Source organism: Bactrocera oleae, chromosome 6 (genome assembly GCF_042242935.1).
Source record: "Bactrocera oleae isolate idBacOlea1 chromosome 6, idBacOlea1, whole genome shotgun sequence".
NCBI classification, from domain to species: domain Eukaryota; kingdom Metazoa; phylum Arthropoda; class Insecta; order Diptera; family Tephritidae; genus Bactrocera; species Bactrocera oleae.
In genome coordinates this window covers 365,487-391,883 of record NC_091540.1, presented here as the reverse complement: position 1 = coordinate 391,883, position 26,397 = coordinate 365,487, and the positions used below count along the sequence as shown (strand labels likewise).

General features: G+C 31.8%; 1 protein-coding gene across 3 annotated transcripts in view; it reads left to right on the top strand.

The window, feature by feature from the left end:
• Positions 1-1,511: 1,511 nt before the first annotated feature.
• Eip75B (Ecdysone-induced protein 75B) overlaps positions 1,512-26,397 on the top strand; it is a 56,172-nt gene continuing 31,286 nt past the window's right edge. The window contains exons 1-2 of one of the 3 annotated variants that reach the window (XM_036358382.2): positions 1,512-1,869; positions 2,213-4,434. In XM_036358382.2, coding sequence (XP_036214275.2) covers positions 2,805-4,434 — 1,630 coding nt within the window. In that variant the 5' untranslated portion in view covers positions 1,512-1,869; positions 2,213-2,804. Of the gene's footprint in view, positions 1,870-2,212; positions 4,435-9,176; positions 9,250-24,134; positions 25,597-26,397 lie in introns of those variants that run through there. The other 2 variants (XM_070111985.1, XM_036358384.2) reach the window with 2 other exon arrangements.

Sequence of the window (26,397 nt, the reverse complement as noted above, 5' to 3'; positions counted from 1 at the left end):
TAAAGTTCAAAATTTCGACTATTTAAAGTACGCATTTTTCCCATTTCGAATGAGTTATACACTTATATTTTCCACTTTTATATCCACTAACACTTCACTAATTCGTTTGTACACATTTATTTAACATTATATAGTGCAAAAATAGTTTAATTCAATAATTAAATTATTGTTAAATTCTATTAATTCTGACACTAACAAAAGGGTTGCAAAATTTCAAATAACCAGTGTTACCTTATCGACATCTTTTGTAATTGAACTGAAAGAAATTAAAACAGATAATACCCCAAATACAGGTATCCAAAACCTAGAGAAATAAACTATTACAAAGCATTGATGTTAAGTATTATGTTATACCCTCTATGACAATATTACTTTTTTCTTGTAGAACTTCTTTTTGCATTGGCGGCCTTCGGCCGCGCTTCAAAAAAATAACCCAGGTCGGTCCACCACCGGGGTGTTTTAAAATATTTTTCGCGCAGAACTTCTTTTTGCGCTGGCGGCCTTCGGCCGCGTTTCAAAAAAATAACCCTGGTCGGTCCAACACCGGGGTGTATCAAGGTTTTTTTGCGCAGAACTCCTTTTTGGGTTGGCGGCCTCCGGCCGCGCTTCAAAAAAATAACCCTGGTCGGTCCAACACCGGGGTGTATCAAGGTTTTTTTGCGCAGAACTCCTTTTTGCGTTGGCGGCCTTCGGCCGCTCTTCAAAAAAATAACCCTGGTCGATCCAACACCGGGGTGTACCAAAGTTTTTACGCGCAGAAATTCTTTTTGCGTTGTTTCGTGTATCTAGGATACAATCTCTCTGTTTATTTTATTTTTCTTCGTTTGCAAAATATATTAGTATGGCAATACTGATGTTTTGACATTCACAACCATTTTGTTATTGTCAAAATTAATAAAATTAAAGAATGATTTAAATATTGAAATAAAGCTATTTTTGCAGCATCTAATATAAAAAAAATTTCTAAAAACGAATTAGTCAAGTGTTAGTGGATATAAAAGTGAAAAATATAAGTGTATAATTCATTTTAAATCGCAAAAATACGTACTTTAAATAGTTGAAGTTTTCAACTTTAAACGTAAATATCTCGAAAACTATAAGTTTCCCGCGGCTATATCTATATATATTCTTGATCACCGCCCATACCCATTTTATCCCCGAAAGCTTGGGACGTTATTCTAAAGCCGACCCTAAATTATTGTTACTTATTTCACACGTTTACGTAAAAATTATCTTTACTCTTTTCAATCTCTCTATTTATTAACCAAAATTAAATTGAAATTGATTAAAATTCTGTCCAAAAGGTAGTTGAAAAAAATTTGTACTGACCACCATCGTAATCATGCCTTTTAATGGTTTATGGTATATCCATTACAAAAAACGATACGTGGTATAACTTTAAGAATTCTATTTAAATTCGTACATGCATATGTATGTACATATGTATATGAAATATATTATCATTCAAAGGTCTTATTAATTTCAATAGTGAATAAAAACCAAAAAGTATCACATAACTACTGTAAACTATTATTTTCTCATGGAAAATGAAAAAGTATACATATACTTTATTCAAAACACGTGCTACGTCTGCTGTTATTAAAAAATTAGTAAGTGTACTATATAAGATCTAGTAACTCAGGATCTATAAAAAGTGTTTTTCGAAAATATTGAAACTGACAGCCTACTTCATATTTAAAATATGTAGAGGTAATAAATTACCCTAATACCGGAAAAATATAGCAAATAAATGAAATATTAAAATTTACATGAATATAAATATTACTGTGTAAAGAAAAATATCTTTCATGTGCTGCTAAGTTTAAATTGACTACCAAAACTGGAGTTCAGAATAATGCCTTTATATTTGTGAGTATTGATAAAAACTATTTAAATACAATGTATGCCTATTTATTTATTTTTTTTTGCAATCTTGTTATTGGATAGTAGTCAATTTTATTATATCTATATTTAAACCACATTTACTATGTCGTTGGTTATATAAGATAATTATTAATAAAGTGTGCTTAGTTAAAAAACAAAATTTAATGATAGACTAGTAGTATTTATTCGAAGTGAGTACTATTTTATACAATCTTAGACTAAATATATCTAGTGTGGAAAACTTATAAAATCAAAACAAAATATATAATATATACATACATAAATATATTTCTTTACTAATGCAGTCTATAACTTCAATAATTTTCAGATGTAACCGCTTTACCAAACATCTAATCAGAAGGGTATCAACGAAATCATCTACAGTTTTTAAAATATTGTGAACAAAACGATAAGAATACTACATTCTTTGTGATCTAAGGAAGGATTTATACGAACAGTATATACATATTTATATGACAAAATTGTCTAATGGATATATTGTGGATAAAGCCAATGGGGATAAATTTAAGTTTTCGACGTAATTTAAGGGAAAGTGAAAATAGAAATATAATTTTATTGAAACTAGAAGGCTGAAATTTTAGGATTCTTTGTATACAAAGGCAGATCACGATAATATGAAGTGAAATCTTTACGAACGTGGTATATAGGACACAGTCAACACAACCAAATAAAGCTGAATACATGAGACTGACTATAACATTAAGTTTTGAAAATAGTCTAAGTAGTGTCTAAGACGGTTAAAGCTAAAATATATAAAAAAAAACGAATAGTGTTTAAAGAAAAACAATAGAGGCCAAGCCAATATTTTACCATATTCTCTGCCTGGGATTTTATTTGCATAATCTCTTTATATGCATTGAAATATCCTGCGTTTTCGTAATAAAATTACAACATACACAATGCTTAAGAGATTTAAATATATTGACGCAACTGCTGGACTAGTTAACGCGAATAATCAAGCATCAACAGAAACTGGGTCCTCTTCTGATAAAAGCATTTCAGCTAAGAGTAATTTTTCATATATAAAATTGATAAAAGCAGAGCCTCTTGATTTAGAAATGGCATATGTGGAATCAAACGATTCAAAAGAATGTCGTTTCGAAAATATATCCCAAACTAATTTAATGAAAAAATCAAAAGTAAATGAAACTGTACTGAAGCCCTCAATAGCACCTTCAGTGAATTACCAACATGTGCAGATACAAACTGTCCAACCAAGGCAACCGGGAGTAAATTTACTTAATAATACTAATGCTATGCAAAAAGTTACATTGGCCCCACGTTTGGAGGTGGTTAATAGATCTACGTCTAACGATGGGGGAAGTGATATTGGAAATATCATAAGGCAAGCTTATTCCCAACAGCATATTTCCAGAGACCAATCTCAGCCTTCACATTCTTTTCTTACAAGTGCGCGGATAGAACAACGAGTCTTACAACGCCAACAATCGGATTCCATAGCTAGTCCGCAAATTATAATTTCTCGACAACCATTAAATGTTATGTCTAATACTCCTATACAGCGTCGTCATTCTGCAAGCCCTTCCCATTGTGAAGGAAGTTCCTCTTTTGCCAGTTTAAGTAATAATTCGGATTGTATATCTTCTTCTCCACCTCCATCTCTACGGACTTTACAACAATATTCATCAAATCGTTCGCCGCAACCATCACCACCACCGTTGTCCTTACAACATCATGTACGGGTTATACGAGATGGTCGGTTATATGAAGAAGTTGCCTCAAGACCAGTTCACTCTTCTCGACAATCCGATTCTCCCCCTCCGTTGTTACACCATCACCAGTCTCGTTCTGCTCCCGTTTCTCCAGTTGTACCTCGTCGATATTCTATTTCACCACAAGATACACCGACATCATCTGTATTTCAACAACAAACTATTGAAAAGCATCAAGGACATACACAAGTCGTCGTTAATAATAACAAACACGAAATGCATATATCGGATCCTTTAGGACACTATCAAAGAAAGAAAATTATCTCTCCACCTCTTCCATCTTCCACATCTCTTCATACATCGGTTATTGCAACGGATCCATCATCAACCCAAGTTTTGATCGAAAGTCCTCCTACAACACTAAGTAATTCGCAATCGCACCGGTATGCACTTTCATCATCAACACGAAAATATATCGTTACCACTCATACACCGCAATCGAGCTCAATACCAACAAGCATTCTACGACAACAACATGTTAAATTTGTTCAACACAAGCACCAAATTCCCCAATATCAAGAAGATGGAAATACTTCGTTACAATTGACAGCTGCCACATCTTCTTCAACATCAACGGCGACTCAAAATTTTCGTTTACCTGTTGTTACTAGTAGCAGTAGATGCACAGTTGGAAACAACGACCAACAATTCCATAGCCACACTAACACTGCCATGCGTCCGCCTCCACCACCACCTCCAAAGATCAAAAACACATGCTCTTCTATCACTTTACCCACTAGCAACAATGGGGGAACTTCCACTAGCGAGGAGCCATCCAGCTCAATTCCAGATTTAGGTAAGTTTAAGGACACACATATGAATATTCTTATTTTAACTTTATATTTGAAGAACTTACAAATTTTATAGAGCGATAAGTCATTTACCGAGTTATTACTATTTGTTTTTATAAATTCACCCAAATTTTGTTATTGTGATATAATTATTATTTTTAGGAAACTTGTAGAGATAGTAAAAAAGTATTGGCTTGTGTTTGAAAAACAACAAGATTATCTTTAGCTAGAACATATGTTAAATACTAAACTTGTTGACCCTGGTGTGATAAAATAATGTTGTAAGATCTAATAGTATGTATGTCAGCTATATGCGATAGTGGTCCGAATTGTTCGGACATTATTACAATGCCTTGGCCAATAATCCACGCCAAATTTCTAAACAAATTAAAAAAGTTGTACATACAAGAACTTGCTTTTGATCGTTCAATCTGTATGGCAACTATATTCTATGGTGGTCCGATCCGAACAATTCGTTCGAAGATTGTTACGTTGCATTGGCAAAAAATCCATGCCAAATTTAGGGAAGATATAAAATATATCGATATGCCAATTAAAAAAGCTTTCAATACAAGAACGTGATTTTGATGGTAAGATTTGAAAAATTTGTTGGATAATTGTAGCGCTGCCTTGGCCAATAATCTATACACAATTTCGTGAAGATATATTATCAAGTGAAAAAGTTTTCCATACATGCATTTGATTTTGATCGTAGGTTAATATATATTTATATTAAAATCAATCTAACTAACAAAAATCTCTATATTCATTATATTAGTGCTGTATGAAAGTGCATATCGATGTCCCTAATTTGTATTTTTGAATGACATATTACTAATTAATATATTTTCGCTTAATTTAATTGAGACATCTTCTATTGAAATATGATACATATAAACTCAACCAAAGGAACGAAATATAAAATATTGGGTATATGATGGAAAAAGAGGAGACGCGGATACCGATATACTTGCATTAGGGTTAGGGCTTAGTCCAAATTAGATTTTTAGAAACAATTTCAAACCACAAATTTCTTTCCATACTTCGATGCATAGTACCACATTACAGTTTAGCACTTTATAGGTTTTCGCTTAATGATAATTTACGGGCGTGGCAATCGTCCGATTCGACATCTGTACATATTTGCACTGGTATAGAAAGATGAAAGGCTTTTATATTTGCGAGATATCTTTAGTGCGGTTATCGCCGGATTTAGATATCCTTTATTTGTATTCTCTATTTACCGATCGGATTATTTATACTCGACGTGGAGCTTTGCTTATAATGTGACTATTTAATAAATTCGTCAGCCATTTTTTCTGAAGTATGGTTTGTCTGGAATTGGGCTTCATTATTTTGTTAAAATTATATGTATTATAATAAATGGGCAGAGGAGTTTGATAAATTTTATGCTCAAAAAAATTAAGTAAAAAATATCAGTTACATGTGTATGTTCATTATAAATAAAACAAGCTTGTATCATGCGTATGTATTATGTACAAATGTACAATGGCCATCTACGATATTTTAAAAATTCAATGTCAATGTCATACTACCACAAGCAAATATTTAGTCAAAAAACACACGTGCGCCCACACAAAGAAAGCGAAGAGCAAAGTAGTCACGATTCTCTTTAATTTTCTCTCATTCTGCAAACGTTTGCCACATGAAAGTAACAAAGTATTCATTTGCATATACAAAAGCATGTATATTCAAAAAAGCCTTGTATATAATATATATATATATATATATATAAATGTAAATAAAAACAATACAGAGAGAATATGATACGTATGTATTTACTTTATTAAATTGAGCAAACAATTAAAAATCAGAACGAAAAGAGCAAGCAGTAAAAGTGCGCATGTCTGATAAAATATTTCCCTTCTAGAAGCACGGAAGTTCATGAAGGTGAATGTAGACTTTAGATATTTCAGAGTTGAGAACGGGTTTTCCTCTCAATTTTGTCTTGAAGTTCTCGTTCTCGTTCATGTTTATATACATATATATGATATATATTTTTGCACACAATTCGAATAAACAGGTTTATTAAGAGCACTGTGAGAAATTTATTTTTCTAAGAATTTTGGCGAGAAATATAGTAACAAGTTTTGATTGCAACTTACATGTGTCTTTTCCTCAAAACACTTGAAACATTTTTTTATTTGTCAACAATTTCAAAACCCATTGATGGCGTTTGCTTAATTAATCAGGGATTTCAAATTTAAATTTGCTGAGTATATCAATTTCTATATGACTATACCAATTTCTTTGCAAATTATCTATTGATATCGGATTATTAAATGTATTATAAGTACGTGTTTTATATGTACTTTTTTAAGATTGTAAAATGTGAACAACGTAGGAAATTTATATTATGTTAATTCAATTAAACTTTATTTGAAAAATTTACTAATGTCTTTACTATCGTGAATATTATTATGTACCTTTTCGAAAACAATCATAGACATGCATACAGTCTGTAATAATCTGTAATACTACTGCAAGTTTATAGCTACTTTAACAGTATTGCAGTTACAGTCCACAAATATACATTACACAACCATATAAGTGGAAAACTGCATCATGACCATGCTATTAAAAGCACACAAATTTATAAATATATACTGAGTGCACTAGAAAAGCTCTTATCTTCGAGGGCTTTCAAAATTAAAATCTGCTGCTAGAATAATAGCATAATGGCATATTAATTAATAATCATAATACATTTATCAATATGTATTTTAACTTCTAGAATTTTAGAATATGTGTAGAAAATATTCATGTAGCACCATGTTTATAATTTCTTTTACAACATTATTACAAAATTAGTTTAACTAACTATTTAGTTTAGTAGCACATTGCACCTTATGGTGGCTTAAGCGTGGCCGCCTGTGTACTGGTGCTACTGTGCTTCCCTTTTCAACCAACTAACCCACTATTTTGTAGTGTTATTTCTTAAAGGCTATAGTATTAAGAAACAACACAAAATCTTCAAAATGCACTCTGGATTAATATACCATTTTAACAAAGAATAAGATGTAATGGCATCTGTTAAAAAATCTTAATTTTGTAAAAAAGTAAATGGACCTTTCTATTCTCGAAATTTTCAACATATTCCTCATTTATTAGTTTCTTGTCATTACTCAGAAAACTAGTTTCTTCTATTTGAAAATAATTAGAGTAGGAAATAGCAAAGCTTGGTAGTAAAAGCTTTGTGTTAGTATTTGACAGGTGAACGACCGCCGATAACGTGTGGCCTTCGAAAATTATCTGGGCCAAGTGGAATTTTATATAAACGATACATAGAATACTTTTCTTTTGCTCTCTATTAATCGTGTTAATATTCTTCCTCATACATTTGTTATTGTACTACACATACGTCCTTAATATACTCCCTCGACATGTTGTGAAAAGTAAGATAGATATTATATATGTCTTTCAAAATAATGTTTTAAAATACATAAGGTGCCCCAACTGTGTAACTAAATTCATTATAAGACTTCGCGGAGAATAGGTGATTGAATTATATGACAAGCTTACATGTAGATCGATTTAAAATAATATATTTGGCTAATGTTATATAAATGCAATAATCTTCTTTCTGTAAAAATTATCTAAGTTTTGTATTAATGGATGTATTTTGTACATACAGATTTTATTCGCATTTTTTAATACGAAGAATATATAGTATTAATAAATATATACCGATTAGAATTAATTTCTCAAATATAAAGTCATTCTACTACTACCACGTGTTTAAGTAATTTTTAAAAATATTTTATTTCTATATGATTGTATTTTACATCCAAATTTACTGTCAATATGTTTTAAATACATTAAAACGTGTTGTTATGAAGTAAGACATGTAAAAGAAATTAATAAAAATTGGAAATGGGTTGTTGATCAAGTCAAGTGAAGTGATCTGTATAATAAAAAAAAGAAATGATTTCATAGCTAAAAAAAAATTGAGAATAATATATTCCTGAACCGAAAGTTAAGTGAAAAATCATAATAAAAGAAGACTTACCCGAAGTATAATATAATTTTTTTGAGTTAGTTAAATTTTATTGTCAATTAAAAAAAAATATATCCAACGTTCACTAAATATATTATATATCTACATTTGTGCTTTTCGTTGATTTCGTTAACACAAATCAAGCTTAATGGTAAAAGCTTTTAAGCTTTTCGTATAACAACATAACGAATAAGACAACAACTTGCAAGTACTCATTTGTCAATGCTATTTCTAACATGAACTGCAGATTTTTATTCTATCAGTTTCACAGGACAGCACAACGTTGTATATTTTATCGGGCAAAATATTTTTGGAGAATAAATTTTCATAAATTTTGTGCAAGATGGTTTTATGAACTTCCCTTCTTGAGGTGTGACTATTCAAAGTGAATTAAAATAATGTATATGTACGAAGAGTAATAACATAGAAGTGCAAATGTATTGTTAATAATTTACCCACTCTTTGAACAAAGATTTGTCACAAAGTAAGACTAACTTATAAATTTTTTAAAAGTAAAACGAATGTTACGAATGCTTGCATGTACCTAAATACAAGTGAATAAATATTAATTTTTGCGTACTTAATGCCAAATAAAAAATTTTAACTCTTCCGTAAAAGTTAAGCATATTTTGCGCGAGCTATCGCTATCTAATTATCGTTTATGAACAAATACTCTTAAAGTTTCGTGCGAATAAAAACATAAAATTTTCAACCATAAAAACTTTACAAAAAAATTTAATAATAATGACTGTAACCAAAGCTACAAATGATGGAGAAGGACTGATTAAACATGCTCTAGCCGGTAAGCGAAACAAATTTTAGTATTTAGTCTTGAAACCCAGTTGAAGTTGAGAGAGAACTTTTTGAATTGATTAGTTTTCTTACGGCATTTCGAGAGCAAATACACATAATTACATTGTAACTTCCTTCGACAAGGTGTATGTATGTGTGTGTTTGTTTATACCTTCTTGGCGGATAATTTTTCTTTACAAATATATATGTATATTCTTTATTATCGTTTTACGGAACTGTGGACTATATACTTACATATGTATATTAAACCGTTCTATTATGGAACTGATAACAGTGTCAAAAATTCCACATATATATAGAATACCCACACCAGAGAATGTTGATGAGTAGAGAAGGAGCAAATGTTAAATGAAAACTTTTTGAGTACTAATTTGTAATTCCACATGAAGGAACATCGAAAAATATAACTTCGAAAAAGAAAAATACACCACACAATGTGCGAAATGCTATAAATAGACACAACGAATATTCCTATATGAAAAATCGTTGCGCATACCTATTTAGATTTATGTTTTCAATTTCTATGATATGACAAATTTATAATTATGAAAAGCCTTCTGAATTAAAAATCTGTATTACCGGTAAAAACCCCAGAATTCATAATAAAATAAACATTTAGTAGGCTATTTTTCCAACTTATGTATGTGCGTTATGTGAGCAATTGCTTATTAAACAAAGGATAACAATAAAACGGTGGCTAAGCGGCCACATTTCCACTTTTGTGGTGGCTGAGGTCGTAAGCGGGAAGGGGTTAAGCACAATCCGAATACGAACCTATACGTTCGAATCCTAAAACTCATGAAACTGAAATTTTATTTAATTTTTATTTTATTAATTGGAATCTAAGCATATCATAATTCAATTACTTTAATAGCATATTTAACTTCCTGAGATAATTAAAATATTTCAGGAAAATATGTTCATATGTTTGGGTTTATTGCATATTCCTTTATTTATGCGTATTTACACAAATGTGATAATCACACATACATTCATGAGTACACGTACGCTGATGCTTGCTTCTTCTTGCCCCGCACAAGCAATGACTTTTGTCCACACTTTTTGCTTTTTGCGAGTAGAACGATCGCAGGCAAGGAGGGATTGGGGCGCACTGCCACATAATTATTTCAGATATATATTTTATTTATCGAATTTAGTTTAAAAACGATTATAGGTATGAATATATGTGTATTTATATATATATATATTATATATATTATATTACGAAAATAATTCATAAATGCATCAGTATTTTTCAATACAAATTAAGCAACATAATAATATACTAAGAGTCCTCAGTTAGAACGCCTCTGTGTATAGTGGCAAGCCAACGAAATAACGGCGAGTTCGCGCAGACATTGTGTTGTTGAAAGTAACCAAATGACGATTTTGTCGACAAACATACATATATACATATGAGCTCGCATACATATTGACGCCGAATTTTGCGCATCGTGGCGGAGTTGACAAAATTTTTTTTCAATCGACAATTTTACGACAATGTCGATTGGCTATGTTGTCTCGTTTGTCCTTTTTGCAGGGCTTTGCTGTTGAAAATTGACTTATGCTCTTTTGAAATATTGCGATTACCGATTGGGCTGCATTTTCATAGCGTCGTATTTGGATAAATGGGCTAAATCGACAAACTATGAAATAATGATAATAAATAAACATATAAAAGTACTATATGGACTGTGCTTAGAATATATAGAAGTAGTTAATGATTTCATATGAATGGCAATTTAATATAAATTTTGTAATTTAATGCCATAAATAGTGCATAATATGCAAAAATATAAATATTATTTAAATTCGCTAAGAGGTCATGTTGCCAATTCTCCTTTTTGAAGTGAACATCAGACAAATTCTTCAATTTCTGATTTTTAGCAAATGTTGTGAGGAAGCAGCTTGTGGGCAACATACAAACGCGAGGGGGATGGTAGGATTTTCAGTGATACAAATTGTAAAATTTAAATTTTGCTGATTCTTCAATTTTACTGAAGACATTCAAATTCAATTTCATTCATTTTTATTTTCGCGCATTTGCGGTAGGAATTCTATATGAAAACCAAATGTGGTTTACCAGGCGCACAGAAAAAATAGCGCGGCGCAGAGTTATGAACGAACGCACTTTGCTTTGAAGCAGCGCACGTTCCTTATGAATGAATTTGTTGTCGTTGTAATATGAAATACTAAGAAAATATGCCGCGAGTTCGCTTGAATATTATTGGCCGATGATGGTGCGTCTACGTTTTTTTGTCACTTGCGCGAATGTTTGATTTTTTGCGAAAGACATATTGAGGTACATACATATGTACATATGTGTACATATATGCAAATATATATGGACATGCGAATGAAGGAAGGCAATTTCAAGAATATTCACATATAGACATATAAACATTGAAGCAAGTAAACAACAATAGCTGTTTGAGTTCACAGATTAGACAAATATGTTCTAATGTGATCTGTGGTGTTGCTTGTATAGCACACTTCCTTATTGCAATGAAATGTTTTGCCTAAGTTCAAATCCTATCATATTTTTATATATTATACTATTTTTTATTTTTATAACCCTTTTTTATGAAATGATATTTGAATTCTATTTTAATATTATTTCCCTGATTATTAATATTTTCCTGTCAGAAGTCAATTTCTTTCGTTTTTATTATTTTAAGTTTTGTTTATGCGCATATCAAAGAACATCTGTGCATATGTATGTGTATACATTTTGCTTATAGAGTGGTGTAGTTCGTTTCGTACCCTGATAGTTGTGGTGAAATTTTATTTTCCAACTGGCGCGTTTTCGATGTTCCTCCATCGTAATTAACATTTTAGTACTGCTAACATTTGCTCCTTCTCTATTCATTTACGTTCTCTGCCCACACTCTACCATTATTAATTCTTATTGGGTCAAATTCGCACAAATTCATGATACATACATGTGCCTAAAAATATTCAGGCATATCAACGAAAGCTACATTCATACATACTTATGTACTAATAGCAGAGAATGTTGATGAGTAGAGAAGGAGCAAATGTTAAATGAAAACTTTTTGAGTACTAATTTGTAATTCCACATGAAGGAACATCGAAAAATATAACTTCGAAAAAGAAAAATACACCACACAATGTGCGAAATGCTATAAATAGACACAACGAATATTCCTATATGAAAAATCGTTGCGCATACCTATTTAGATTTATGTTTTCAATTTCTATGATATGACAAATTTATAATTATGAAAAGCCTTCTGAATTAAAAATCTGTATTACCGGTAAAAACCCCAGAATTCATAATAAAATAAACATTTAGTAGGCTATTTTTCCAACTTATGTATGTGCGTTATGTGAGCAATTGCTTATTAAACAAAGGATAACAATAAAACGGTGGCTAAGCGGCCACATTTCCACTTTTGTGGTGGCTGAGGTCGTAAGCGGGAAGGGGTTAAGCACAATCCGAATACGAACCTATACGTTCGAATCCTAAAACTCATGAAACTGAAATTTTATTTAATTTTTATTTTATTAATTGGAATCTAAGCATATCATAATTCAATTACTTTAATAGCATATTTAACTTCCTGAGATAATTAAAATATTTCAGGAAAATATGTTCATATGTTTGGGTTTATTGCATATTCCTTTATTTATGCGTATTTACACAAATGTGATAATCACACATACATTCATGAGTACACGTACGCTGATGCTTGCTTCTTCTTGCCCCGCACAAGCAATGACTTTTGTCCACACTTTTTGCTTTTTGCGAGTAGAACGATCGCAGGCAAGGAGGGATTGGGGCGCACTGCCACATAATTATTTCAGATATATATTTTATTTATCGAATTTAGTTTAAAAACGATTATAGGTATGAATATATGTGTATTTATATATATATATATTATATATATTATATTACGAAAATAATTCATAAATGCATCAGTATTTTTCAATACAAATTAAGCAACATAATAATATACTAAGAGTCCTCAGTTAGAACGCCTCTGTGTATAGTGGCAAGCCAACGAAATAACGGCGAGTTCGCGCAGACATTGTGTTGTTGAAAGTAACCAAATGACGATTTTGTCGACAAACATACATATATACATATGAGCTCGCATACATATTGACGCCGAATTTTGCGCATCGTGGCGGAGTTGACAAAATTTTTTTTCAATCGACAATTTTACGACAATGTCGATTGGCTATGTTGTCTCGTTTGTCCTTTTTGCAGGGCTTTGCTGTTGAAAATTGACTTATGCTCTTTTGAAATATTGCGATTACCGATTGGGCTGCATTTTCATAGCGTCGTATTTGGATAAATGGGCTAAATCGACAAACTATGAAATAATGATAATAAATAAACATATAAAAGTACTATATGGACTGTGCTTAGAATATATAGAAGTAGTTAATGATTTCATATGAATGGCAATTTAATATAAATTTTGTAATTTAATGCCATAAATAGTGCATAATATGCAAAAATATAAATATTATTTAAATTCGCTAAGAGGTCATGTTGCCAATTCTCCTTTTTGAAGTGAACATCAGACAAATTCTTCAATTTCTGATTTTTAGCAAATGTTGTGAGGAAGCAGCTTGTGGGCAACATACAAACGCGAGGGGGATGGTAGGATTTTCAGTGATACAAATTGTAAAATTTAAATTTTGCTGATTCTTCAATTTTACTGAAGACATTCAAATTCAATTTCATTCATTTTTATTTTCGCGCATTTGCGGTAGGAATTCTATATGAAAACCAAATGTGGTTTACCAGGCGCACAGAAAAAATAGCGCGGCGCAGAGTTATGAACGAACGCACTTTGCTTTGAAGCAGCGCACGTTCCTTATGAATGAATTTGTTGTCGTTGTAATATGAAATACTAAGAAAATATGCCGCGAGTTCGCTTGAATATTATTGGCCGATGATGGTGCGTCTACGTTTTTTTGTCACTTGCGCGAATGTTTGATTTTTTGCGAAAGACATATTGAGGTACATACATATGTACATATGTGTACATATATGCAAATATATATGGACATGCGAATGAAGGAAGGCAATTTCAAGAATATTCACATATAGACATATAAACATTGAAGCAAGTAAACAACAATAGCTGTTTGAGTTCACAGATTAGACAAATATGTTCTAATGTGATCTGTGGTGTTGCTTGTATAGCACACTTCCTTATTGCAATGAAATGTTTTGCCTAAGTTCAAATCCTATCATATTTTTATATATTATACTATTTTTTATTTTTATAACCCTTTTTTATGAAATGATATTTGAATTCTATTTTAATATTATTTCCCTGATTATTAATATTTTCCTGTCAGAAGTCAATTTCTTTCGTTTTTATTATTTTAAGTTTTGTTTATGCGCATATCAAAGAACATCTGTGCATATGTATGTGTATACATTTTGCTTATAGAGTGGTGTAGTTCGTTTCGTACCCTGATAGTTGTGGTGAAATTTTATTTTCCAACTGGCGCGTTTTCGATGTTCCTCCATCGTAATTAACATTTTAGTACTGCTAACATTTGCTCCTTCTCTATTCATTTACGTTCTCTGCTAATAGTTAGGTCAATGAACGTTGAAAACGTTGAAAGCGTTTCCAAGGCCAAAGCCATTGAAGTCATTTGCCGTTTGAAGGTATAGTGGTGGTGGAGGGAGAAGGTGGAGAGTGGTGGTGTGAGACAGTTTGGCACATACACATTTCAGTGTTTACACAAGCTTAAGCACTCTAGATATTGTTTATAGTCACATCCACTGATAATCGCTTGTTTGTGTACATTATATGTACATATGTATATCAATGGGAGTATTATCAGAGAATGTTAATGAATAGAGAAGGAGCAAATGTTAAAAGAAATCTTTTTGAGTACTAATTTGTAGTTCCAGATGAGGGAACATCGAAAAATATAACTTCGAAAAAGAAAAATACACCACACAATATGCGAAATTCTATAAATAGACCTATTTAGATTTATGTTTTCAATTTCTATGATATGACAAATTTATAATTATGAAAAGCCTTTTGAATTAAAAAGGAGGATTTCTGGCAAAAACCCCAGAATTCATAATAAAATAACCTTTGATATGCAATTTTTCCAACTTTTGTATGTGCGTTGCGTAAGCAATATACTTATTAAACAAATGATAACAATAAAATAGTGGCTAAGCGCTCGCGTTTTCATTTATATAGTGGCTTAGGCCGTAGGCGTGAAGGAGTTAAGCTCAATCCGAATACGAGCATATAAGTTCGAATCGTAATATACGTAAAATTGAAGATTTATTTAATTTTTTTATTTTATTAATTGGAATTAATTATATCAATTCAATAACTTATTTAGCATATTTTACTTTCAGAGATAATTAAAATATTTCAGGAAAATATGTTCATATGTTTAGGTTTATTGAATATTTCCTTATTATGCGTATTTACAAAAATGTGATAATCACACATACATTCTTAAATACACGTACGCTGATGCTTGCTTCTTCTTGCCCCGCACAAGCAATGACTTTTGTCCACACTTTTTGCTTTTTGCGAGTTGAACGATCGCAGGCAAGGAGGGATTGGGGCGCACTGCCACATAATTATTTCAGATAAAGATTTTATTTATCGAATTTAGTTTAAAAACGATTATAGGTATGAATATATGTGTATTTATATATATATATATAATATATATTATATTACGAAAATAATTCATAAATGCATCAGTATTTTTCAATACAAATTAAGCAACATAATAATATACTAAGAGTCTTCAGTTAGAACGCCTCTGTGTATAGTGGCAAGCCAACGAAATAACGGCGAGTTCGCGCAGACATTGTGTTGTTGAAAGTAACCAAATGACGATTTTGTCGACAAACATACATATGAGCTCGCATACATATTGACGCCGAATTTTGCGCATCGTGGCGGAGTTGACAAAATTTGTTTCAATCAACAATTTTACGACAATGTCGATCGGCTATGTTGTCTCGTTTGTCCTTTTTGCAGGGCTTTGCTGTTGAAAATTGACTTATGCTCTTTTGAAATGCTACGATTAATGATTGGTCTGCATTTTCATAACGTCTTTTGTAGATAAAATGGGCTAAATCGACAAACTATGAAATAATGATAATAAGTAAACATATAAAAGTACTATATGGACTGTGCTTAGAATATATAGAAGTAGTTAAAGATTTCTTATGAATGGCAATTTTATATAAATTTTATAATTTAATGCCATAAATAGTGCATAATATGAAAAAAATTAAAATAATATTTCAAATCGCTAAGAGGTCATGTTGCCAATTCTCCTTTTTGAAGGGAACACCAGACAAATTCTTCAATTTCTGATTTTTAGCAAACGTTGTGAGGAAGCAGCTTGTTGGCAACATACAAATGCGAGGGGAATGGTAGGATTTTCAGTTATACAAATTGTAAAATTGAAATTTAGCTGAATCTTCAATTTTACTGAAGACAATCAAATTCAATTTCCTTCATTTTTATTTTCGCGCATTTGCGGTAGGAATTCTATATGCAAACCAAATGTGGTTTACCAGGCGCACAGAAAAAATAGCGCGGCGCAGAGTTATGAACGAACGCACTTTGCCTTGAAGCAGACGCACGTTCCTTTTGAATGAATTTGTTGTCGTTGTAATATGAAATACTTAGAAAATAAGCCGCGAGTTCGCTTGAATATATTGGTCGATGATGGTGCGTCTACGTTTTTTTGTCACTTGCGCGAATGTTTGATTTTTTGCGAAAGACATATTGAGGGACATACATATGTACATATGTGTACATATATGCAAATATATTTGGACATGCGAATGAAGGAAGGCAATTTCAAGAATATTCACATATAGACGTATGTACATTGAAGCAAGTAAACAACAATAGCTGTTTGAGTTCACAGATTAGACATAAGAGTTTGTATATTGTCTGTGGTGATGCTTGTATAGCAGACTTGTTTATTGCAACGTGAAATATTTTGCCTAAGTTCAAATCCAATCATATATTATATAGTCCTTTTTTATTTTTATAACCCTTTTTTATTAAATGATATTTGAATTCTATTTTCATATTATTTCCCTCATTATTTATATTTTCTTTTCATAAGTCAATTATTCTCCATTTTATTACTTTAATTTTTGTTTATGCGCATATCAAAGAACATCTCTGCATATGTATGTATATACATTTTGCTTATAGAGTGGTGTAGTTCGTTGCGTAAATTGATAATTGTGGTGACATTTTATTTTCGAACTTGCGCGTTTTCGATGTTCCTCCATCGTAATTAACATTTTAGTACTGCTAACATTTGCTCCTCTATTCATTTACGTTCTCTGACTAAACTCACGAAAAAGTGTCACGTTTTTATCAAAGTTCAAAACCAAGACAGTTTGTTTTTATCAAAGTTCAAAACCAAGACAGTTTGAAAAAACAATATAGCGAGCAGTTTTAGATGCACTGGAACAAATTTTATCATTATACTGGCTAAAGTGAACTAAAAGTATTTCAGGAATTTAACTTTTTGAAGAATTATTAAAAGGAAATCCGACGCACAATGAAATTATCTGTTCGCCGTATACTTTGTATTACTTTGCATACACACTCACACACATGTGCACATACGTCAGCGGCTAATAGATGGGGAAAAGTCAAAAACATAAGAAGAACGCTGTCCTGATGGAATCCGTTTATTTAATGACACCCACTAAGTTGACGCGTATAATTTAAAAATGTTGAGTTCATCTGATGAAATGGCCAATTCAATTGCTGATGACGAAATAATTGGATGTGATGGAAATCACGAAAAAGAAAGAGCTGCTAGAAACAAGCTTCATAAGTTTGCTACAATCGACACAGGAGGATTGCCCTACGAAATTACTTTCGTTGTAGATAAGCCATATATGATAACAGCCAACATCGACGTCGCTGATGGCTTGGCCAATGGAGCGGTCGGTAAACTTTCGTATGTTGAGTTGGATCCTCAAAATAAAGTACTGCGAGTTTGGCTTCTATTTCCAAAAGGTGTTGGTGTTAAAGCTCGCGGGAAAGTGGCTGGTTATACAAACTCAAAAGGACTCAGTAGAGAATTCGTTCCTATTAACCGTAGATCTGCAACGGTGCCTCTCAATCGAAATAAATCGATTCATGCCAAAAGAAATCATTTCTCACTCAAACCGGCTCGCGCGTTGACCATTCACAAGTCACAAGGAGGAACATTTGATGAAATTGTATACAAATACCAGAAGACACATTCGAAATCTTTGGTCTACGTAGCCTTATCCAGGGTCACGTCACAAGAAGGCCTTCACATTGTTCCTGCTAATAACATTCAACGTTTCTATCATGGTAGACGATGTAACGCAGCAATGGCCCCTTTACGCCAAGAATTTATGCGGCTTTCCACTGTTCAACTCACAACAGTTGATCAGGTTATACTTAATAAAATAAATGAAGGAAACATGATTCTCTTCTTGCTCAATTGCCAAAGTCTCCGAGCACATGCACGTGATCTCCGTGGTAACATTATACAAAAAGCAGATATTTTAATATTATCGGAAACATGGCTTCGCAACGAGGAATCCGTTGAAATTAAAAATTTCAGATGTATATCCCAATATCGACGTCCTGACATTAATCGAGGAGGCGGGGTCAGTATTTATCACAATCTTAATGATTTACACCATGTGCTTACTGGCAATAATGATACTTTCGTAAGGAATGTCCAGCACAACAGTCAAACACAGTCTCCATTGGGAGATATATCTGCTGCGAGATGTACTTTGCCTAACGGTAATCACATTGTTATAGTTTCGATTTACATTTCTGTTAATCAAAAGATTAATGATGTAATAAATTTCATTCATGAGGCATTATTGTCTTATACAGAAGGTGGATCGAAACTACTTAGGAAAGAATACCATTTACTGCCGCTCGTACTAAGTGGCGATTTTAATGTCGATCTTAGCAAAGATGACGGATTGACATTAATACAATTTTTAAAATCTAAATTGAATTTAGATATTGTTTCTGATAGAACAATGGGGACAACGAGGTATGGTACAACCATTGATGCGGTATTTTCTTATTTTAGTTACCATAAACCACTTGTCACTGTTATTAATAATGAAGGCAATGTTGATTAAATTAATATTTAAAAAAAAAAATCACAATAGTCAGAGTAATAATTACCTAATTTAACAACATTCCTAATTAAATATTTGTGCACATCTGAAATTTATTATTGTAAAAAGTTTAATGTAAAATATTTCGCCGATTAATTATAATTAATGTATATAAAATGAATAAATTTATATTTATACATGAATATTATTTTCTTCATTAATTTGTAAATTTACCCTTTCATATGATATTAATCTTTTTTCAGTTGAATAAACTTTTTTTGCGTATGGTTAGATACTCGTACTTGAGGAGTAAACTCCAGTCGTGCGTCGGAGCTGACACACACACAGTTTTTTTCAAAGCTTTGGAGATGAAAAATTTATTGCAAAAAAAAAAAATTGCAAAATAACATATGCATATGAGAAAAGTAAAATGATTTAGGCATGGTTTAAATTGAAAATGAGGAGCTTATTTACATTGGACCCTTTTTAATGTCTAAAACTGAAACTTCAGTCGGTGCTCGCAAAAGAAAAATCAAGTTGCGAAATAACGGACACTCTAATGTACATGCTTTTATCTCAATAATCAAAAGCTTTGATTAAATAACCAATAAATAGATATGCATGTATATACAAATATTATGAGGAAGTGAACTTGAATGTTGGATAATTTGCGCATATGTGATATATTAAATTGTATTTTTTTTTATTATTCGAATAAAAGCATATACACACTTATGCATAAGTATAAAAATTCATATGTATGCTGAGAACGCGTCGCCATATGAAAGTTGGGTTAATGTTTTAAAGTTGCATAATCGTACCGGTAAATAGCACTACAGTTTTATGCATTGAATAAGAATATTGAAAGAACACACTATATAGTAGAATGTTGAAATGCGAACAGAAAATTTTGCTTATATTGCAATGTTTGTCAATACAATCTGTATATTCCATATATATGTATGTATGAACATACAGGGTTGTAGAGAGAAAACCGGGGTCCGGGAAAGATTTTAGCGAATTGTTGGAGAAATAATATCCAAGACATTGTTGCAGAGCACCGGGTCCGGGAAGAATTGCCCTCGATCTCGACCCTTGCTCCTTCACAGTGTAGATACGAAAATAATTATTTTGGAATTCCTTTTATTTCCAAAAAAACACATCTCACACGTTTTCATGACATACATATACATATATGCATACTATATGTGTTTTATTATAGAGTGTGTACATATGTACATGCAAAAATATATACATACACATAAATATGGATATACATATATTGGTAATTGTATTTGTATATAGGGTAAAATACTGTCAATTACGTCGTAGTTCATTTGAATGAACAAGAAAATAAAATAATATATTAGTTGTTCTCTTTATACAAACGCTCATTTTTTCTCGTTGCTGGAGTTTTTCTCTTTCCATAGTTGTTTTACGCCTTTCTGGGTTCTTTCAAGGTTGTTCGGACGTTGACATTGCCTATTATTTTTGGGAACTTTTCAGAGTTAACGAAACTTGGATATGTGTGCGCGTAAATGCGTTTACGCATGTGTTTATTGGGGTTCGTTTATTCACTTACTTCTCGCATCAACAAGCCAAGTTTTAGCTTCACAATGGTAATTTTTTTTTGCTGCTGGCATTGGTAAGAAATATGTACAAGTAGCTGGAATAATAAAACTTGGAGAATTGTAAAAAATTAAAAATAGATCGCTTATAAAATAAGCATTATATTCAAAAACCTTTGGGTAATGTCCAGGGTTTACTAAATTTATACTTTACTATCATACATATGTATGGATATGTAAGTATATTATTTCACATTTGAATGAAAAAAGAAATTTATGTATATGTGAAAACTTATAAAACACTCCAACAGCAATTCGGCATGATAATAATAACGACATTTTTTTGAAAGGGACCATCATAAGGACGCTTTCTACTGGACAACTTTTCGTCCAAAAGTTTCACGTAAGAAAAAAGTGTTATACATACACATATGCGAAAACTGATAATTCACTCATAACATTGTTTAACAACATTTATACAAGAGAGTAGTGATATGTTAAGGAGAGAGCATCGTAAAGATCAATTTTGATAAACACAGTATAAATACATAGATGAATACTTATGTATGTATATGCATAGCCATGCAAGGGTATGTATGCGTACAGTGTAGTAGACTCTACACAGATTCAATGGCCGTAATTAAAGTTTCAACAAGTCAATGGCAACAAGAGAGGGAAATGAACTTCTATGCCTCCACACCAAGAAATTTACGCCAAAGTTGCAAGACAACAAACAAGCAGCTTTCCAATTGTTGTTAGCACTAACATTAGAGGACAATTGTAGTTGCTTTTTGTTCGGTTAGTTACCTTACACTTGATGGCAATGAACTAGAGAACCACTGACCAGTTAAGCGTTCATAAGGAATTTTGATACCCAGAAACATTTCGCTTTGACTGTCGCAATACAAAATCATTTGTTTACATTTCAAGCCCATTTGGAATGCAAAATAGACCTGAACAGGAAATCTTTTAATTCATAGAAAGTAAATTTCCTTAAAATAGCGCATATAAAAATTTCTGCAACCAAAAATTCATCCTTAATGCAAGACTAATATTGTATTAATTGTAAATATAAAATTTTATACTCATATTATATGAGTCATATAATAGGTAAAACCGAGTTAAGGCAGACTCAGAAATTAGCGTTCATACAAAAAGCAGAATTAACCGAAAATATTTAAATTGTTTTCCAAGCTATAAGTTTTAAGAATTGAGATATAGTACATACATACATGGTACATTATATCGTTAGAAAATATTTGGATTTTGATTGAAGTTTAAATCTTTAAAATTTCAAACGATTGCTGTAGTAGTTTTGAAGTTATGAGAGCATCGACTTTGAAAACGCAAGTTGTGTAAAAATACTCATAACTTCGTCAGTTTTGCTTCAAACGACTTGAAATTTAGACACACAATTTTTTGAGATATGATGCATTCATTTAAAGCAAAAATTGTATGGTAAACGTTGTAATAAAAGACAAAATCTACTCATAGTGCAACTAAACTGGCATCACTGCAGTACAGTACGAAGAGAGGAGAGAGTACAGCCCACGAACCTGCATCAACAATTTACACAATTGGCTTGTTGTAAAAGATCTATGTATAAAACACTCTTTTCAAAATAACTCAACGAGAGTACGTTGTACTGTTGTTTGCGATTGAATTTATAAGCATACATGAATATGTAAATGCACATACACACTTATCGTTTGCATAGTTTGGTGGCTTTGAACTTCAGAGATAGGTAATTGATATTTATGTATATCCATTCATTTTATTTTTGTATGTATGTACATATGTATATAGATCCGAATGTAAATTAGCAAATATGAACTGATATTCTTTCTATGTTTTGTAAAGAGAAATAACCTAAAATAAATAATAATTATTATACTTTTAAAGATGCCAATCAATTTTGAAAAGTTGGGGGGGGATATACAATTGCAAATGCTCATCTTTCCCAAAGGATTTCCAGACTGTGGTATTTGTAAGCCCAAAAGAACCCGCGTAGTTCCGGACACAATCAAATGATTTTTAGATTAAAAATCAGAACACTGTTTTGTTTTAGTACTTGATACTTTAAAGTTCCTATCTAACATACTTGTATGTTAATTAATTCGTACAGATAATCATCAACAATTAAACTTTATGTTTAAAATGCATTTAGAAGTTGTATGTCTACAGTCTCGTATGTAGTAATATACTTATTTATTTTGTTCTTTGTCGGTCACCGAGGCTGAAATTGTTGGGAGTCGTTGAAAGCTACGATAGATTATTCATCAAAAAGTGAAAACCACTCAGTGATTTTAAATATAGTATGTACAAAGTATATGATTGAACTTAAACTATCCAACAATTAACTTATTTCAAACATGGAAAGAAACTTCTCTTAAAATGGAAACTTACACAACCATGCACATATGTATGTATGTACATATGTACGTACTTCGGTGGACAAGCTTAGATAAACATATAAATTTGTATGAAAATCTAGAAAAATGTTCAGCAAAAGACGAAAAAACGGAAATTTCTTAAATATTACAAAATTACAAGACCACTCAACCACGTAAAATATGTATGTGTAAGAATAATTACACAAAACAAAATTTATCCTTTATGCCGGCCTAGGATGATAGTTATTTATGTACACACATGTGTAAGTATATGTCTTATACCTATACGAACATATGTATATATGTATGAATATAAATTTGAAACACGTATACATTAAAGTGAATAACTATGTATGCGTCCCCTCTCTCACTATAGCTCTCTCTATACTCCTCAGAAGTGCGAAGATCACTCGTTGAATGGCTAAATTGGAATATACATATAAATATTTGTATATGCATTGTGTTTAAGTTAATAACCTCAGTCTTTCCCCGTACAAGTCATAGGCTTCCGATATTATTATCTTTGTGCATATAACCGCTTAAGCAAAATAAATTATACGAGTCGGATATTTCAAGAGCATATAAGAGCATATCAGGGTCGGTTTTTACGCTCACAAATATATGCACACTCACATGAATAGGCGTATAATCATCAGGGTCGCCACTTTTAACTCTGCTCAGACATTGCTCTACGGTAATGCCAACTAAAAGCATTTCGAACCCAACCGTGGCGAACAAGATCCAACATCAGCACTGCTTTTCCTTTCATTGACATACAGCGCTTCATGATGAACGGGTCGTGGATTCAGTGCGGTCGTATTGTGGTTTTATTTTGAACGTGTTATATTTATTAAAACCGTGTTGTAGGTAGTGTTCGACTGATTAATTTGATTTATTTGGTCACATAATAAAATACAAGTATATGATCTTGACAAAAATGGTCATTTTTGTATAAATAAATACTTTTATAAAAATATTTGTATGATTTGCTTAGTCCTTAAAAATGTTAGCTACTTCAGACGCCCAGCAAACGCTATGCAAACATTAGACAAAAAATAAAGTGTTACTTTCCGGGAAAATTACGTAGTTTCAACTTTAGACCTGAGTGAAATAGTGTAGTTTTTAAATCCTGAAAAATTTAAAGCTGTTAAAAAAAGTAAAATCAATAAAAGCGGAATTGTGTTTAACGTAATACATAATGAAAATGGTTATGTCAGCTGACAGTTCTGACTGTCATATTAGTAGTGAAAGTGCAAGTGCGCGGTTATTGCTGTCGCCATCGGAACATTTGACGTCATCTTTTCGAGATAAAAGTGAATGTCAACTGATTCTCAATACTGAAAGTGAATATGAACGTACATCAGTTATTGCATCGTCTCTTATTGGAAATTCACACCAAAACTCTAAAAATCAATCAAACTACCATTCGTTTAGAGTAAATGAAATTCAACCAAGTGTACCACAAACCTCTCCAGCATCTAGTTCTACATTGACATCTCAAGTTATAGCTGGATCGTCACATTTAGAAAATGCTTTAAATCTACCGCTGAACACAAGTGCATCAACCTATTATCAGCAAAGAAAAATATTTCCGAGTTCTTCTGATGATGTTTCTTTGGGAAGTTCTCATGAAAGCCATAGAAACTTCATTCAGCATTCTAATAACCCCTTGATTAAAAACTTGGATGGAACACAGCCGTTTTCTACAAAAATTCCATGTATCAAAGCATCTTTATCACGCATTCCTACCGGCAACAATGCCTCAAATAATATTATAACTACCTCAGATTTGGAAAATGGTCGTTCCTCTCCACATTTTTGCATCTCATCTCATTCGTCATCTTCTCCCGAAAGTGATTGTCAGAATTCTCCCAATATTTTATATATAAATAAAACAACTTGCAACATCAATAAAAACACATTGGTGGTCCAACGTTCACATAATAATACACAAAGCAATACTAATGAATCTTATATACCACAAAATAATATAAACTTTAATAATTATGTTGCAAGTACTACTGATCTGACATGTTCTACTGTACATGTTGACAATTACACACAAAACTCTTCATATTTAAATCGTAATGATATATCATATCAGTTATCTGGTACTAACAATGCCGGTGTTGCAGCAACAGATTCTCGACCGCAGACCCCAGAATATATAAAATCTTACCCTGTAATGGACACAACAGTAGCGAGTTCGATTAAAGGAGAACCGGACTTAAATATTGGTAAATATGCAATTTATTTGAACCTAAAAGGTTTGTTTATGGGCCGTTTAATTTAAGCGTTCATAGGCAAATTATATATTTAAAATTGATTATTAGGAAACAACAGATTTGCTCAGTTAATTGGTTTAAAATTGCATATGAATAAGTCAAGTTTTCATTTAATATTTTTTGATTTAACATACATGCTTGATGACAGATAAAATATAAACATATGTACATGTATAAAAACGACTGAAAAGAGAATAGCTGTTTTATCAGTTTTTTGACTTCTTACTAAAGCGGAAGTTTTGTTAATAATTGTCATTTCAACCGGTTTTATAACATTTATTTTGTTATTAAAAGAGTCACAAATGTGATGACTAAGACTGGTTTATCGAGGAATATACCCTTAGAAAATATAAGTATATATATGCATTTTCACCTCGATATTTGTACATTTAAGACATACTATAATATTATCCAGAATCTAAATGTATGTATGTATGTGATCGTTATTACCGTCTTTTATTAATTATAAACACTTATTTATTTTAAAGTTAAAGTTCAAGTCACTTACATTTACACATCCATAGGTACACATTTATTTATTTGTATTATCGCACTTATTCGAATAGTTGTACAATAACATAACCACTGACGCTTGCCAATGGCAGCAGTGGTAACTGCAATTCCATCAGTGTGCTCGTTCATTGAACTGTTTAACCAGCCACTGAGTTGCTCATCGGGTTCATTGCTTTCCATTTATATACATGTACAGATATACATATGTGTATAAGTACTGCGCGGTCATGGTAAACGCAG